This window comes from Mirounga leonina, unplaced genomic scaffold (genome assembly GCF_011800145.1).
Source record: "Mirounga leonina isolate KUSES-001 unplaced genomic scaffold, KU_Mleo_1.0 Mir_153, whole genome shotgun sequence".
Taxonomy (NCBI): domain Eukaryota; kingdom Metazoa; phylum Chordata; class Mammalia; order Carnivora; family Phocidae; genus Mirounga; species Mirounga leonina.
This window is the reverse complement of record NW_023270387.1, coordinates 38,614,282-38,632,313: the sequence shown is the minus strand read 5'-3', so window position 1 is coordinate 38,632,313 and position 18,032 is coordinate 38,614,282. Positions and strand designations below refer to the sequence as shown.

Sequence of the window (18,032 nt, the reverse complement as noted above, 5' to 3'; positions counted from 1 at the left end):
TGGAGAAGAGAATTACAAACTTGAAAACACAGACACAAAATGATAGATTAATGTTATACCTTAATATAACACATGGTGACATGCAGTAAGAGCATTAGACCAATTAGCAAGCAAGTTTTCTACTCGGGTTCATCTTTTCTGCTGGGGAATGTAGCAAAGGGATGGTGATTTGAAGGATGGCATTTATCATACACCCTTGGGTAGAAAGTTACCTCTTTAGTGACATGACCTGCATTCATTTAACAAAGATAGCACCCATCACCTGGTAACACAGCGAAGATCCAAGTGCTACGCCAGAAGTTCTGCCTCCAAACTGACATTTACCTGTCAGACTTTATTTCTAGAAATCATTGAAATCCATTGCAACTGGGTCTAAATGGGAATTTTAATATATTCCAAAAATATATTCTGCTCTTTTCTTGAGAGCTACCAAATCATAAGTGATGCCATTTAGCAGGTTTGTTGGTTTGAGGTTTTTTGTTTGTTTTTTTTTTCCCCTCCCCCTTTTCTGGTTTCGCTTCCATATCAGCCTGATTGGTAACAGAAAGGAGAAGGAAACAATAAATCTCCCGGTTCCTCCTGGTGTGAATGCCCAATATACTGTCAGAAGCAAAATGTTTGGGAAGTGGGGGGGAGTTTGGGTCAGCAACTTGGTGGCAGGGGCGGTGGGGCAGGGGAGGGGATGGTTTTCTGCTGTGGTAAAGCAGAAAAACCCTGTCACCGAATTTAAATTAACAGACTCTGCCCAGAGGGGAGCCGTGGTCTTTGTGTGGCTGATTAATGTCAGCCTTGTAAACGCAGTGCTCCAACCACAGGGCTAGCCAGCTGAGCAGGAGCAGAAGCTCAGAGAACACAGCATCTCCTGCCTGGGGATGGGAGCAAAGCCCGGTGCCTCCGAATGGGGCTGGAAGAGAAAGTGGCAGACCGGGAACATAGGTGATAGTTTTAGTTAGATTCCAGCTGTCTGTCCCAGTGAAGGAGACACAAGGCAGCCTGAGAGGCACCTTCCCTTCGGGCCTTGCTGCCACAGAGAGCAACATTGTGCAGCTCCAACCCCTTCCTCCCCTCCCTCGGCTCGTCCCAAGCGCCACCGCCCTCAGGACAGTGAGTTACAAACCCTAAATGATCTCCGGTTCTGAAGAAGCAGCACGTCCGGGAGCACATCGCTGGAAATCCTGAAGGGGCTTTGCCTGGGGAGCCCAGGACTTTGTCCCTCGTGCTTGCCTGAAAATGCTAGTGGCAGTGGGCAAATCCGTCCGTCCTGGGTTTCCGCCCCAGCGAAGTGGGTCTTGTAGTTGTCAGCAGAGGCTCAGACGAGAGACCCTGCAGGAATTTCCTGCCCCGTCTTATCGTTGGTGAGAGGGGTTGGTGTTCCAGGCGCTGGGCGTGGAGGTCAAATCCGCAGGCAGTGTGTGGGGTCTGAACACCTGTGTGGTGCATTTATGTCAGTCGCCGATGTGTTTCCATAAACCTGTGTTTGTGACTTTGAGAGGTGTCCTGAGAGCAGCTAAGCAGGCAAGGCAGCTTCTGGGGCAACACAACCAGCTCGGACACCCAGCCAGGGTTCCTGCAACCCCATGTCCGTTCGCCCCCGAACTGTTGGAGAACTTGATCTTGCAGCCATCCTGCAAAGAGCCAGACAGCGTCCCCGAAACCTCTCCTCCGGGCCTTATGTCAAGGGGCAGCAAGGGAAGAGGAAAGCCTTGTTTTTAATCCCCACGCCAATAAAGTCAGAAGTTGATGTTTGTATATCACGGGGTAGTTGTTTTGAAAGAGAAATAAAAGTAAGTGATGACACTTTGGAAAAACGGACTCTCTGGAATGGAACCAAGAACAAGCTCTCAGCGTTGACCTTTTGGTTAAAGCCACATAATACGATTTATGTCATTCCCTCCAGATACATGATTTTATTGGTTCGCTGGGAATTTTGGCTTAAGGGAAATTACACATTGGGGGAATGAAGTGTTTAACTCTTATTACTGCCAAATGCCTGACCCCGTAGTGAGGTGTTATAGTGGAAAACAACACAGACTGAGGCCCTCTCCTCTAAGAGTTTACATTCTAGGAGTCCATGATTCCCAAGACGCATTTTCACATGGTGGTCCTAGCTGAAGACCCTTGACTCATGGCTGTCTTCATTAAGAGCATTTAGGATCAAAATAATGCTTTTTCAGCCTACAAAGTTGTTACCGTTTGCCTCTTATAAATCTTAACACCTGCTGAATTTGGGGTGCATAAACCATATTGAAGTGCTAAGATACTCTGATGAAAAGAGTTCAGTTGATCTCTAGAACCAGAAGTCCATCTGATCATCATTCACTAATTTGTTGGTTGTTGGTAGACATTTCCTGGCTGATATGTTTTAGCTTTTTTGTATATCAAGGTAAAATGGTCTTTTGGTAAGTAAGTGCATTTTTTTAAATCACAGAGCTAGAGGTCACCTTCTGAGCAGATCTTCTCCCTTCGTTTCGATGGAGTGCTCCAGGCTCACTGGCCACTGGATATCCTTTTTCTCTGTACATTCCCTTACGGCCTTTCCCATTCTCTCAGCGCTGCGAGGCACCTGAGCGCCGGCCGCCCTCACATTCATAGCTCAGTGTGGACCTCTCCTCTGATCTCCAGCCTCCTGCGCTAGCTCCCTCCGTGAACCTCCACTCACATGTAAAAATGCCCATCTGGAATTTAATCTGTCCAAAATGGGGCTCCTGGCCTGTCATCCTCGTCCTCCTGTATCCCACCTGATCGCAGCTCCCTCTTTTCAGCCGCTCAGGCCCAAACCTGAGTCATCCCGGGATCCTCTCTTTCTCTCACACCTGGTGTCCTGCCAGCCCCACCATCAGCAAACAGTCTTTTCTCACCACGTCCGTGTTCAGAACAGGCCAGCACCGACCACGTCTCACGGCTTCAGAGGCCAGCGCCTGAGCAAGCCGCCACTGTCCCATGCCTGCGCTCCCGAGGGAGTCCGCCAGCTGTCTCGGCTTCCGCGCCCGCGGCTCGTCCGGCTCTTCGCAACCAGCAGCCCGAGTGATCCTGCTCAAATCCGAGTCCCGTGTCCTGACTGCCCGCCCCAGAGCCCTGGGCTGCCTTCCCACCTCAGCACCACAATCCCACTCGGTCTGCTCCCCAGTCTGCTGTCAGCCGGAGACCATCTTCCACTTCTTTCTTCCTGACTGTGGTCACGCGGGCCCTCTCGATGGTGCCCTCCAACACACCAGAGGGGCTTCCACCTCTGCCCTTGTGGGTCCTTCTGCCGGCCCTGTTCTCCCCGCAGATATCTGCGTTGTTCACTCCCTCCCCTCCTTTGGGTTTTTATGCAAATGTCAAGGCCTTCCCTGACCACCTTATTTAAAGTTACCACCCTTCCCTCGACCTCCCACACTCTCTCTCCCCCCCCCCCCCAGTCCCCCCCTTCCCCCCCCCTTATGGCTTTATTTTTCTTCCTTTTTACCTCCTAACATGACATTTATTTTACTGACTCTTTATTGTTTGTTAATGTCTTATTTACTCCCACTAAGTGTAATAATTTCCTCAAGAAGTTTTGACTCTTGGCCATTGCTAAAATCTCTAGCACCTAGAATACTGCCTCATCGATTCCAGATACACATTTGTTGAAGGAATGGATTAATATGTATTTCTTTTTCTGTGGCACATCTTTACCCACATATCTATCAGCATCTTAGAGTTTTTCTTAAAAGATGTGTGGGGTTCTTTAATATGTGAAGAATACCCAACTGTTTATGATATTTCTTGCCAATATTTCACATTTCCTTCCCATTTAATTTAGTTGTACATTTTTTAAACTTTTGTAGGAGCAAAGCTGTCGGTTTCTGTCACCACTGGTCTTCTGTGTGCGGCCCCCTAAGTCAGCAGAGCCGTACTATTCTAGTACGCTCTCGTCGCTCACCTTCTCGCATCTCCCACAGGCATCAACAGGAAGGTGGTGTACTCCCTGGCTGACTCTGCCGACGGGTTCTTCTCCATCGACAGCTCGTCGGGCATCATCAGCCTGGAGCAGCCGCTGGACCGAGAACAGCGGCCCTCCTACAACATCAGCGTCCAGGCCACTGACCAGAGCCCCGGCCAGGCTCTGTCCTCTCTTGCCACGGTCACCATCACTGTCCTGGACATTAACGACAACCCCCCTGTGTTCGAGAGGAGGGACTACCTGGTGACCGTGCCTGAGGACACCTCCCCGGGCACCCAAGTGCTCACTGTTTTTGCCACCAGCAAAGATATCGGCACGAACGCTGAGATTACGTATCTCATCCGGTCTGGGAATGAACAAGGGCGATTTAGAATCAACCCAAAGACAGGTGCGTACACGGCAACCCACTTAGAACTCACGGCTTCAGTATATCCTGCTTCTCTTAACCACCTAACTGCCCTCTGGGTGGGCTCTTTTTCCTCCTCCTCCCTCCCTCCCACCGGAAGCACATCTTATGGCTGGGCCTGCGTGCCGACCCGAGGGGCCCTTCTGGCACCTGCTTCTGTGGATGCCTCCCTGCCAAGTGTTAAAGCCCCTAGCTGTGGGCTCACTCAGCAAACACTTGACCTCCGGGTGGGCTCCAGGATGTCTCGGAGGAAGGCTCGGGAGCAGCAAGGTGGCTCATAGATGGGGACAGGAAGTAGTATTTGCATACCGAGCATAAGGGTCTCTTTCTTTCCCTGTCTTTTCCATTTTTGCTTGGTTTCATTTTGTGTTGTTTTATCTGGATCATGTGTTTATGTATGTGGAAGTGCTCCTAGACATTAGCATGCACCTGTCCCTGTCCACGCTCAGGCTGCCACTCTCTGGTCACCTACCAAAGCAGACACTGAGAAGTGGTGTGCATGGTGACACATAGGCCTCGTCAGCTCAGCACCCCGGTCGGCTAGAATTGGCACTGTGTTTGGGTCCCGTCCACTACTCCCCATCAGAACACTGCCGTGTCTCACCACGCCCTCTGCAAAACTCAGGGACGGTTTGGCGTCACCTAGGGAAAACACGTCTAGAAAGAAATCAAGAGAACAGAAAGAGAACCCTAGGGCTTTCTTTTCATTAGGGAGTTAACTATTGGGGGCACTTTGGGTCATAAAGATGGTGATAAAATAAAGATAGTAATTCAAGAAACAGATTTGGATATTCTTTGAAGAGTAAATATACCTTTCCACTATGTATTTATAGTGTTTGTATTAATGTGTTCAAAGCACTTTCATGGATATTCTCCTTCGTTTACCTATTCCCCTATAAATAGTCATAGTCAAAGGCAGGCCCATTTTTCAGATAAGAAAGGTAAGTCTCTCCCACTTCCTGTCCGTTGGACATAATTCCCTCATCACACAAGGAAAATGCACTTGTTGAGCAAGGTGGTAAAAGGAGGTGCATTCTCCTTCGGACAATTCAGTTAACATGAACAGGAAACTATCATAATTAGCAACATTTACTTGACATGATGAATATGCCAGATTCCTATTAAATTGTTAGTTATTTCTCTCCTTTTCCATACAAGAAAAACAGAGCTTCATTAAGTAAGTTCTCCAGTGCCCACTGAGAGTCAGTGGGGGATCCAGGATTTGAGCCCAGATCTTCCTGATTCTGGAATACACACTCTCACTTCGTAAGAGCATTGCTCTCTGGGTGGGGGGATGTGCAAAAAAGGGAAGGAGATACAGTCCCCGCCCTTAGGTTTAGGAAGGTGGAAATATTGATGGAAGAATTGCATTAGCAGCTTCTCCCAGCAGTAATTCCATTTATTAAGGTCATTACTTCGAATTAAAATGTATGGGGTTTCCCTCATTTAAATACATGTTAGACTTGGTCTGTCTAGTTACGGCCATTGTATATGAACACCATGGGGAAATGGTTAAGTGCTGTTTAGATTTGGCACTGGATAACAAGACTGGAATACAAAACAAAGCACTAAGGGTGGTAATTGCTAAGAAAACTTAATTATGGGGAGAAAGAGGCTATGGTCATAGGTATGACTTCAGTTTCTCACCTTAAATAGAAGGGCAGCTTTAGCAGCTAGGGAAGGTGCCTGTCTGGAGATGGGAATGGATGTGACATACTGACCTTGGTTCTAATGATTGTTTTCCAGTGGGGAGAGAGGTGAATGCCCTTGAGAACCGCACTGCAGGCAGGACGATGACCAGCTTCCAATTGCAGGGTGCAGGATTGGGTCACCTTGCCAGAAAGGGATCGAGTGGGAGGGAGAAGCACTCACAGAGCCCCTCCTAGGGGTGGCACCCAGCCAGGGGCTTTCAACTCTTCTACTTGCTTAACTTAAATCGCGTTGTGACATGGACACCACGTCCTGTAGTCAGGGACACTCAACTCATACGTTCTATTTGACCACTAATCCCAGGTATTTCCTTTTCATTAGGTCACTGTACCTTCAGCTGTCTGAGCTCTTTGCCCTCTTTGTGCTGTAATAGTTTTAGATAAGCACATTATAACTTGGCAAGGCACGTAAGTGGTTAATTGAAATCAGCGAAGTCTGCAGGTATTGACTTGCCGACGGGGAGGTGGGGTCATGCAATCCCATCCCCACATCTTAGCTCATTCTCTGTCTGCCTGGGTCCAATTAAGGGATCATCGGGAGACACTTATCATGGAAACTTGTTTCTGTCCCTTCTCCCTAGCAGCATATGGGCGAATGATGCCAGAGAGTTTCGGGTTGCTTGAGAGAAGTCCAGAAACTGTTGTAGAAAACAGTCAAAGACTTTATTTCTTCAGTGTTGCTGTGTTTTAACTGACAGCATTAATCAGACTCTGAGATGCTTTCTGTGGGGCATTAAATAAACAGATTCCTAAATATCTACAATTCTTGGCTGGAGATGATGTTATAAATATTTCCATGATTATGGAACTGCTGACCAGTGTTTTTTTTTCCTAATCAAATCTAAAACTTCCCATTTTTCTTCAAAGGGGGTATTTCTGTCTCTGAGGTCCTGGACTATGAATTATGCAAAAAGTTTTTCCTGGTGGTGGAAGCCAAAGATGGGGGCACACCCACTCTCAGTGCCGTGACTACCGTCAGCATCAACCTCACCGATGTGAACGACAACCCACCCAGGTTCAGCCAGGACGTCTACAGTGCTGTCATCAGTGAAGATGCCTTGGTCGGAGACTCTGTCATTTTGGTAGGTGCCAGTGGGAGGTCCAGATGTCTGGGACTCATAATCCTAAATAGAGTGAAAAAGTGGGCAAAATCTATCCTGGATTCTCGTCACACTTTCTCTTTTCAGGGTCTTTTTGTCCCCAAGAATGCTAGTCAGTCACCAATCTTTCAACTGTTCCTTCTTTTGTACATTGGAAGCGTCTGATAAATTCATTTATTGCAAGGTATAAGTGACCAATAATTACTTTCTTCCTTGGAGTGTATGTTTTTCAAGAAAACAAAACAGACCATGGAATACATTTCTAATGATAGCTCTCACCAGTTTCTGACCTTAGATAATAAGTTACTAGGTGGCTAAGGATAAAATAAATCCGTCCCACCCACCCTCTGCACGTGCACACACACACACACACATGCATGCACGCACGCACAGAGAGTAGGACAGCTATGCCCATTTGTAAGACCTGGGACCCTAAGAATAAACCTTTTCTCTGTCTCTTATGTCATGTCTGTCTCTTTTTTTTTTTTTCTTTTTGCTTGTGTCCCATGAAGCTAGTAGCAGAAGATGCAGATAGCCAGCCCAATGGACAGATTCATTTTTCCATTGTGAATGGAGATCGGGACAATGAATTTGCTGTGGAGCCTGTCCTAGGACTTGTAAAGGTTAAGAAGAAGTTAGACCGGGAACGGGTAAGCTAGTTTGGGCCAGTTCCCCTGCTGTCGACACCAGTCCCTTCACTGGAATTGAGCACAGGCTCCCTGAGTAAAAGTAGGAAGATTCTCCATTCCAAATAATGACAGTAAATAGGATGGGCTGAAATACAGCATGACATATTTGGGTTAAGCCTTAGAAAGAATTTTCTGCCAATAGATACTGGCAGTTTCTTATTTATGGGTGTTTTAAAGAAAGAGCAAAGATGTGTCTTTCTGGATGCTTTGAATTTCAGTCCTTCCTAAAGCGAGGAGGCAGGAAAGTACCTTCAGCACTGGCATCCTGTGGTCCTGGTCTCATTGGCAGCTTTAGGCCTAGATGTGCAGATACAAAAGGATCATTTGAAGGTATTTAGGTCAGAAAGAATGATCCAGAAAACTCCTCCTCTGCCAAGGTTAAACTAAGTTTCTAAACATTGTGTGTTTTGACTAAAAATATATGTCTTCAGAGTGAAATTCAATATGGGAAAAAATGTCACAGTAGTGGTGCTGAAAAGCAGAAACACCTCCCCAGGTGGTATATCCCCGTACCTCCCGAAGGATCAGAACAGAGAAATAAGATCAGGGTGACAGCTGCTGTGTTTGAACAAAGGCTGAGAGCTGTGGTTCTAACCAGGGGTGGTTTTGCCCCTCCAGGGGACCCTTGGCAATGTTTGGGGACAGTTTTGGTTGTCCCAAATGGGCAGAAAATGACATTGGCTTCTAGTGGGTGGAGACCAGGCGTGCCACCAAACATCCTACAGGGCACAAGTCAGCCCGGCAGCCAAGAATTACCTCAGGCCCTCATGTCAGGGGTGCCGAGGTTGGGAAACCCCAATCTAGAGAAGCAAGAGTGAAGGTGGCTGATCTTCAGCAGAGCACAGCCAGGCTTGCAGCACCTCTGAGTGTGGGCAGCGGCAGGGAAAGGCTGCCCTTCGTTACTGTCAGCCCTCTGTACTTGGCAGGTGTCTGGATACTCCCTGCTGGTCCAGGCAGTAGACAGCGGCATTCCTGCGATGTCGTCGACGGCCACTGTCAACATTGACATTTCGGACGTGAACGACAACAGCCCAGTCTTTACGCCTGCTAACTATACCGCTGTGATCCAGGTGAGCAAAGCTCGCCCGCCAGCACTGGGCCTTACGCACTCAGCCTTCTTCCTCTGATGGTTTTCTCATCACTTTTTCATTTTTTTTTTTTCCTATCAACTCATCCTGTCATGAGGCTGGGATGACAAGAGCCTGACTCTTCCACAGCAGCAGCTGACTGATAACCACTGATGAGCACTGTTGCCAGTGGGGTTCTTTCAAGCGCCGGGCACTTTGCATGCACCGCCTGTCCCCACCACAGCCCAGTGAAGTGGGAGGGTGAGGCAGCCCCCACTTTACAGTGAGGGAGCCAAGGGCCTGAGGGGTTCAGTAGCTCACCCACGATCCTGCAGCTGGTAAGTGGCAGAGTGAGGATTTGAACTCAGGTCAGTCTTCTGCAGAAACCGCCCTCTTTTTACCCCAGCGGCAGGCTGCCTTTCTGCCACTCCGTGCTGTCCCAGCATCAGTGGGGGGGGGATTGCTCCAAATCGTCTCCCCTGTCCAAGACAGATTGGGCATCAGGAAAGGGCTGTTACGCATTAAAATCAATCTTCCAGAAGCAATTTGTTTAGCACTTTAAATCCACCTGCAGGATGGAGTAGCTTACGGCTGGTAGTCAGCTCTCGGTGGGGCATGACTCTTCTTCCCATCCATTTTTTATTCAAAAGATGTTTCGTGAGCTCGGTGCTAGCGGGGGAGCTACCTCTTCTTCCCAACTCCGGGAAGGTCAGGGAATCCAGTCCAGGAATGCTGTGGGCATGGAAGAGCTAGAGGCAACAGGGATTGATACATGTGTTGTGAGGGGCCTCAGAGAGTCCCGAGCACCAGCTCTTGCCTGATCCGGTTTGGCCTCAGAATCGCCTCCCACGGGGTCTGCAGGCTTTGTGGGTAGAAGGAGAGATGAGAGTGAGCCAGGGCTTGAGGGACTTCTTTGGAATAACATCAGGACTCTGAGTCTGGCCGTCCACAGCCGGCTCCCCGCCTCCACCGCTGAGGTGTCCAGGAGTCAGGCCGAGAGAGGAGGCATGCTCCGAGAGCAGGCAGCCCCTCTGCTTCTCGCCTCCCACTTAGCGAAATCGGATTCCTTCCCCAGTGGTATTTCGGTCTTCTTCTCCTCTCTGATGCTCTTTCCAGCAGTCCTGCCTTCTTCTCCCTCTCTGGCTTCCACCAAGCTTACACCCACCCCCCAACCCCCACCCCCGCCCCGGGGTCTGCCCCTTCCTGCATTTTCCTTTCTCTAAGATCGCTGTCCTCCTGGTCCGCCTCCCACGGTGGCACTGTCCACCTTGCCCAGCCTCTGCACGCTCGCCCCAAAACAAAATGGGCTTTGCCTACTCAACATTTGGGTTTATGACACACATCGATCACCTTGACAGACTGTTTCACATGCACCACAGGAAGTCAGCAGTGAAAGAAACAATTGCAGCCATGAGCAGTGACCGTGGCTCATATCAGCGCCGGAGCCTGTCTACGCTGTCTCTCTCTGTCGCTTCCTTCTCGGATGCTGACCCCTGGGGCACACATTCTCTCTCTCCCTCTCTCTCTCCAGTGCAGGAAATGGCCTTTATAAAGTGAGCAAGCAAATCAATAAATCTTCTATTTTGTGTGGTGCTGAGTGTGTGGTCACCGTGAAATAGTAAATCTGCGCTGGGCTGGGGGGGGTGCTGTGGCTGACAGCAGGGGGAAACAGTGTCTGGTCCTTGATGACCAAAAGGCCAGTTGAGAGAAGGAGCAAAATCACAGGTCTTTGAGGTCCTTTTCTCTTTCTCCTTCAAGGCGCGTTCCTCCCTTTTTCCAACCCAGGATGATTTCCTTATTCCAACACATGGTTTTCATAAGACGAATTCAGCACTTAGAACTTGAGTGTGCCTGCCCCGTGCATGCCTCCCGTCCACATGCACTGTATCGTGGTCTCCATCTCTGTGACCGTAACTTATTTAATGCTGAATCGATGTCATCAGCAGGCCTGACTAATGAAACTGACTTCAGGCCCAAGCTGTGGTCTTGCTGAAGTCTAAACAGAGGGGGGCAAGAAAACCAATTTGCCTGAGCTACAGAGAAACTTAATTTGGCGTTATCAGAGTGAGGAGAACCTTCGACCCAAGGAGGAGTGACAAAGAGCCTTTGTGTTACTATTTTGGGGTAAAGGCAGAGAGGTTCTGCAAAATAATGCTTGAATGATAACATCAGGATTTCCAAAAATTCTGATGACTTTAAGGATTTTCATTCTCTCCATTCTCAGTTTGGGAAACAGTCCACCCCCTTTCCCTTTCCTCCAGAAACACGGCAAAACTGTGTTCTGAGGGCTGAGGTGTAAAGGCCCATTTTCCACCTGGCATATGCCTTTGTGTACTTCCTGGGAAGTTGCCAGGATGTCTCCCCACCCTCACCCCAGAAAGTTCCATGTTGTGACACTGTGTCACAGCGTTGGGCCTCAGTGTGGTCGTGGTGTGACGGGTGTGACAAAGTGCCTTCCCATCCCGAAAGGGCGATGTTTTCTTGGCCGGAGAGGGTTTCCAACCTACTCACAAAAGGCTGGTGAGAGCCATTTAGGTGAACTCAGGGCCTTTCCATCCTGTGAAGGACAAGGTGGAGCCGGCGCCGCCTGGGAGGCCCTCCTGTGCTCACCTGCAGCTCACGGTCTCACGGGGCGGTTGTGGGGAGGCCGCCAAGGACGCAGAGCATGACGCCTGTGGATGCCACCGTACTGTCAGAAGACAAGATAATACCACAGGGAACCCCTTCTGCTGAATGCCCTGTTTTCTAGCCGTAATGATGGGGTTTTTTTCAATGTGAAGAGAGGTGTAATTTTATCTTCTGTTTTAATATCCTCTCGCATGCAGGAAAACAAGCCAGTAGGCACCAGCATCTTGCAGCTGGTGGTGACAGACAGAGACTCCTTCCACAATGGGCCTCCTTTCTCCTTCTCAATTTTGTCGGGAAACGAAGAGGAGGAGTTCGTCTTGGACCTGCATGGGATCCTGCGGTCCGCCGTGGTCTTCAGGCACACGGAGTCCCCGGAGTACGTGCTGTGTGTCCAGGTACGGCCCCGTCCTCTGGCCGCGTCAGGCCACCTTTCCCTTGTGCTGGTTTCTGCGCCCGTTGGATGGGTTTTCTTTGGTGAGCGAGTCAACATAATTCATTACTGTGCAGGCATGTTCCCCTTTTAATCTCAATTTCAATTTCACACCAATAAAAGCGGCCTCTTTGTGTGAAATTGAACAGGAAGGAAGCGTCATTGTTCAGAAGGGACATTCCCGTAGAGTGTCAGGCAGACATTCGCTGGGCCGAAATCTGCATTCTCCGAATTCCTGGGCTTCTACCTGACCCTCAGAGACAGCTCATTGGTCAAGGCTTGCTGCACTATACTGAATAGAAGTTGCCACATTTTTCTACCTATCAGAGCTACCGATCTTTGTCCTAATGTGATTGAGGCATATCGTGGGCTCTGCTTCTGAAGAGACCTTAGTTTGGTGAGTTGACCCAGGGAGGGAGGAGGGGGCCAAGCCCTCGGATGGCCATGGCCTCCCAACATCTCAGCTTCCCCAAGAGCAGTGGCCTGTGTAAAATGAAATAGGACAAAGAGGCAAAAGTGGCAGCTATGGGAAGAGTGTGGCTAGGAGCAAGAAGTGAGTCCCCAGGAATTAATTTTGCCCGTACCAAGATTTGGTTCCCATCTGTGAAACCAAGTGACTTTTTTTTACTCACAGTTGCCACAGAGGGCAACCCAAGTCTTATTAATGGTAGAAATAATAACAATAATAATTATTTATATTTGGGTAGCATGTCACTGGGTTCATTACTTCTTTGGGTAAGTTATGGCTTACTCTGCTCCAAGAAACCTTCCAGATTAATGACTTTTTGCTCTGAGCACGTCAGTGAACGCTCCAGTTGCCTCCCACTCCTCCAACAATACTATGTAAATAATTTTATATCACAGTAAAGGTACAAAGAGCAAGGAGAGATGTTTAGTGCTTTCCCACAGAAGCTAGTATGGTTCCTTGCCTGCCCCCTCATCCCTCCATCCTCAGACACCTCCCCTGGGGACTCAGTCCATGGGAATCTGCCCATCTCGGAAGCTCTACGGCATGGCCTATCACCATGTGGCCCATGGGGTAGAGAGTAGATTCTGCATCTCAGACTTTGGGAACACCACAGAGAGCTTTCTCGTCCTCGTCCCTAAAGTTAAACTACCACCAAATGCTGAGTTGCTGCCTTCATAAGGTCCCCGCATGCATCAGTTACATTTCCTTTGTGCTTTCCCCACTTTATCCTGTACCGCCCCATACGCTCACTGTTGCAGGAGCCCCCCAGGTGACTCCTCTGGCCTCAGCCTCATTCTTTTCTGATACATCCCTCTGCCCCTCCCAGGTTAATCATTCCACTTTGGTTATGACAGTCCCCTAAACCAGGGGTCGATCAGCTACAGCCCTAGGACCACATCTTGGCCTCAGCCTGTTTTTATACATGAAATTTTACTGGAATGTGGCCTTACCCATTTGTTTCCATATGCTCTGGCTGCTTCCACACTGGAAACATAGTTGATTAGTTGATAGAGATCATATAACCCCAAAGCCTAAAACGATTTCTTATCTAGCCCTTTACAGAATAGATGTGCCAACTCCTGCCCTGAGCTAAAGCCTCTGTGGCTCCCCAGTGCCTGAAAACTTGGGGTCTGCAGGCTGAACTCCAGGCCCATACTCTCCAATTTTGAATCTTGGAGTCCTTCGGCAGACATGGTTCTCCAGTCCCGCTCAGTCCACAGGCCCACTAATCTGTCACCTCACACCCAGCAGCTTCACACCTTTCTGTCACCTCTCTGCTCTCTGATGTTTGAGTGAGCAACCTCTGGCCTATGAAGTCCACACTCATCACTGTCCTTCAAGGCCCTCCACAGTTTGACTTCAAGGTCAACCTCATTTGCTAAACTTCCCTCCTCCTACATGGCTTTTCCCTGTCAGCATCTCTGCCTCCCATAGTTGATCACATTAACTCTGATGTACTAAGTACTTCCAGGGTCAGACCTGTGCCAAGCACTTTGCCATCACCGTGTCTTTTAATCCCCACAATACCAGAATCCTGTGAAGGAGATACTACTCGTATACGCAGATGAAAGGTACAAAAATCGAAGTTCCGAAATGTTTAGTCACTTCCTCGAGGCCAGAGTTGAGATTCAAACTCAGGTCTGTGATGCCCAGGTCCCTGCTTTTACACTGGCTTCCACCTACGAGGACATATCTCCTCCGCCCCCATCTGACCTGCAGAGTCCACCTCGGCCCTCCATCCTCAGATACCTCCCCTGGGGACCCAGTCCGTGGGAATCTGAATCTGCCCATCTTGGAAGCTCTACGGCATGTCCTACCACCGTGTGGCCCATGGCAGGTGTTCAGCAAACATCTGCTGTCAGGGTGGTTCTTCTATCAATTCTTTTTTTTTTTTTTTTTTTAAGATTTTATTTATTTATTTGAGAGAGAGAGCAGAGCGAGAGAATGAACACATGAGCAGGGAGGAAGGGCAGAGGGAGAGGGAGAAGCAGGCCCCCTCTTGAGCAGAGAACCTGACACAGGGCTCGATCCCAGGACCCTGGGATCATGACCTGAGCGGAAGGCAGAAGCTTAACCAACTGAGCCACCGAGGCACCCCTATCAATTCTTATATATAGAAGGAAGACAAAGTTTTTCTCAGGCTACCTATTTTTCCCTTTTCTGCCTCCCATTTTTTTAATTCTAAACCTTCATATTGTATAATTCACAGCTCATGGTATTTCTTGAAAGGTGTTCCCTGGCCCAATCCAAAGGAAAGAATGCAAAGAGGGCAAAGATTACTCCTCCGAGTGAGAACGCCACTTTATGCGTGACGTTCCCCGGTGGCTTCTGTTCAAGAAGAAAACCAGGCCAGCGTGTTGCAGGCATATCAGATCTCACAGCACCCTCTGTCCCCCTTCCTGTTCACCCCCAACGGCTAGATTGTGCGGACATGTTTTATCGTCCATAACCGAGTGTACACGTGGGGACCACAGGTGATAAATCACTCCTCTGCCTGCATCACACATCTTCGGCATTTCGCCGAACAGGAGCAGGGGATGGAGGAAGAAGCAAACGCGGGTAAAGGAATAAACATCTCCTCTCTGAGTTTTGTTGGTTTTTAAATGATTCTGCTTTTTCTGAGTTCCTTGCTTTTCTCCCTCTTGGTTGTTTTAGGCAAAAGACTCAGGCAAACCCCAGCAGGTCTCTCACTCCTACATCCACGTGCGGGTCATCGAGGAAAGTATCCACAAGCCCACAGCCATCCCCCTGGAGATTTACATTGTCACCATGGAGGACGATTTTCCGGGGGGGGGTCATTGGGAAGATCCATGCCACAGATCAAGACATGTATGACGTGCTCACGTTTGCCCTGAAATCGGAGCAGAAAAGCTTGTTCAAAGTGAACAGTCACGACGGGAAGATCATCGCCCTGGGGGGCCTGGACAGCGGCAAGTACGTGCTGAACGTGTCCGTGAGCGATGGCCGCTTCCAGGTGCCCATCGATGTGGTCGTGCACGTGGAGCAGCTGGTGCATGAGATGCTGCAGAACACCGTCACCATCCGCTTTGAGAACGTGTCCCCCGAGGACTTCGTGGGGCTGCACATGCATGGCTTCCGGCGCACCCTGCGCAACGCTGTGCTCACCCAGAAGCAGGACACCCTGCGCATCATCAGCATCCAGCCCGTGGCGGGGACCAACCAGCTGGACATGCTGTTTGCCGTGGAAATGCACAGCAGTGAGTTCTACAAGCCAGCCTACCTGATCCAGAAGCTGTCCAATGCCAGGAGACATCTGGAGAACGTCATGCGCATCTCAGCCATCCTGGAGAAAAACTGCTCGGGGCTGGACTGTCAGGAGCAGCACTGCGAGCAGGGCTTGTCCCTGGATTCCCATGCACTCCTGACCTACAGCACAGCGCGCATCAGCTTCGTGTGCCCGCGTTTCTACAGGAACGTGCGCTGCACCTGTAACGGTGAGTCTGCGTTTATTAGGCACAACCCAAAGAGGAATGTGAATCCCCACTGCTGGGGGTTCAAAATATACTGCGTTTGGACCACTCAAAAACCAGTTTCTATAGGAATGAATAATCACTCAGAAGTTCTCCAGACAGACAGGAGCTGACACATTGTTTTGTCACTTTTCATGGTTACCAGTCATTCCAAAGAAAAAGACATATAGCTACATTAGCAATAGGGAAGGTGAAGAGATATACAAAGTATGTTTCCAGTGATGTGTATGGCAAATAAAAATAATTTGGAAGAAACATGATTAAAAAATGCTTTTTGGAATTTCAGAATCCTTTCTTCCTGTACTGCATCCTTTCCTTCTGCTTAATCCACTTCAATTTATGGTTTTCTGAGGGTAGATGGGTAGACTGCAGGGACTGTGGCGCGAATCTTGCCCCAAGACTAGCTGTGAGATAAGAAAACCAACTGAGCTGGAGTCAGAATGCTCAGCTTATAATCCTGCAGGGTTTATACTTAAACAGCTTTGTGGGGCACCTGGGTGGCTCAGTCGTTAAATGTCTGCCTCGGCTCAGGTCGTGGTGGGTCCTGGGATCCTGTAACGGTGAGTCTGGTTTGGAGTTCCCTCACGCTGCCCATGATCTGAGTAGACCAGGCCGCCGTTCCTGATAAGCATGCATTCGTTCATTCGCTCATTCAGCAAAATGTTTACTGACCACCCAGGACGGGCCAAGCTACCATGAGAGATGCCGGGCCAGGGGTAAGCAAGACAAGGTGAGCCCCTCTCCCCGTGGAGCGTACAGCTCACTGAGCAGCACAGACCAGCAGGCTAGCAGGAGCCCATGCATTAAGTATTGCTAGGGGAAGTACAAAATCCCTCAGGAGGACCCATCAAGACGGAAGGTCTCCTGACGGGTTGGAATAAAGGATAAGTAGGAATCAGACGCATGGGAACAGGTAGGGGAGGAAGAACATTCCAGGCCAGAGGGCAGCTTGTATGAGGAAGGTCCAGAGTAGGAGAGAAGCCCACACCAGGGGAGTGGCAGAGATTTCTGTCACTGAAAGGGGGGGGCAGGTGCATGATGACAGATGAGACCTGTGAGCAGGCCCAGGGTTCACACAAGGGCCATTAACCAGGATGAAAATCGTAGAAATTGTCCCAAGGCAGGAGGAGCCGTGGTGGGCTGATGTGAAGTGAAGAAGTGACAGAAGGGAAGAAGTGGCTGCAGAAGGGAACGGATTAGCTGGGGCCAGGCCAGAGGCAGGCCAACAAGTTAGGAAGCTACTGCTGACGGTAAGGGCAGCTCGATTTGCTTCAGTGAAAAACGGGCCACTCAGAGGGATTCAGCCCTCAGAGCAGAGGAGATGGAATGGCTCAAGTCTGCTGATGTAACAAGAGTCCCTGAACCTTGACCTTTCCCGGTCAGAGGCCATAGCTGTCCAGAGTCCCATGCCCACGGTGGTCAGTGAGAAGTATTGCTCTCTGCGTTTTTTCCTCTCTGACACGTGGAGCCATAAATTCACTGCACTCTTCCAAGAAAATTGCTCCCGGGGTTTTTCTAACCAGCGTGAACTTGGCCCAAAGGGACTGTGGCCAGAAGAGAGGCCATTTGTAAAACATCCCTTTAGGTAATTGGGGACAGGAAGGGCCCCTGACCTCTTTCCCTTACAGAAAGTTCTTGGTTGCAGCTTGGAAAATAAGCTCATCAGAGCAGGGCTCCTGAGATCACAGCTTCCCCCCACTCAGGGACCTTTTGACCTCCTTTGAGAAGCCTAGGAAGTGATGGCCACTCACCCTGCTGTACCAGTGAATTCTGTGTTTTCATCAGGTAGATGCAGTGGTGTCTGACCTGCTGAATATGTAAATTAGCTCCAAAGTAACTCAAAGCATGCAAGCTAGATGCAATGCTTTTCTGGCAGATGCCACCAGCATGCAGGATTTATGAGTGCCTGCTGTCTGAGCTTTACCTAGATCTCCTTTGTGGGCAAACTGATTTATGCACCAAAGCTCAGCTAGAGCCTTCCTGCAGTGACTCACAGCGGGGTTCAAAAGAGGTTCACTACAGGACAGGGCAGACCCTGCAGGAGAAACTAAACCAGCTAATTAGTCCCTGTGCTCTGAGAACTCATTTCAATCAGCAGACCTCTGTGGTAGCAGCAAT

General features: G+C 49.4%; 1 protein-coding gene across 1 annotated transcript in view; it reads left to right on the top strand.

Moving 5' to 3' along the window:
• FAT3 (FAT atypical cadherin 3) overlaps positions 1–18,032 on the top strand; it is a 524,400-nt gene that overhangs the window by 462,302 nt on the left and 44,066 nt on the right. The window contains 7 exon segments of the mRNA XM_035009400.1: positions 3,924–4,313; positions 6,908–7,122; positions 7,653–7,790; positions 8,756–8,899; positions 11,722–11,919; positions 15,079–15,210; positions 15,212–15,878. Of these exon segments, the coding sequence (XP_034865291.1) occupies positions 3,924–4,313; positions 6,908–7,122; positions 7,653–7,790; positions 8,756–8,899; positions 11,722–11,919; positions 15,079–15,210; positions 15,212–15,878 (1,884 nt within the window).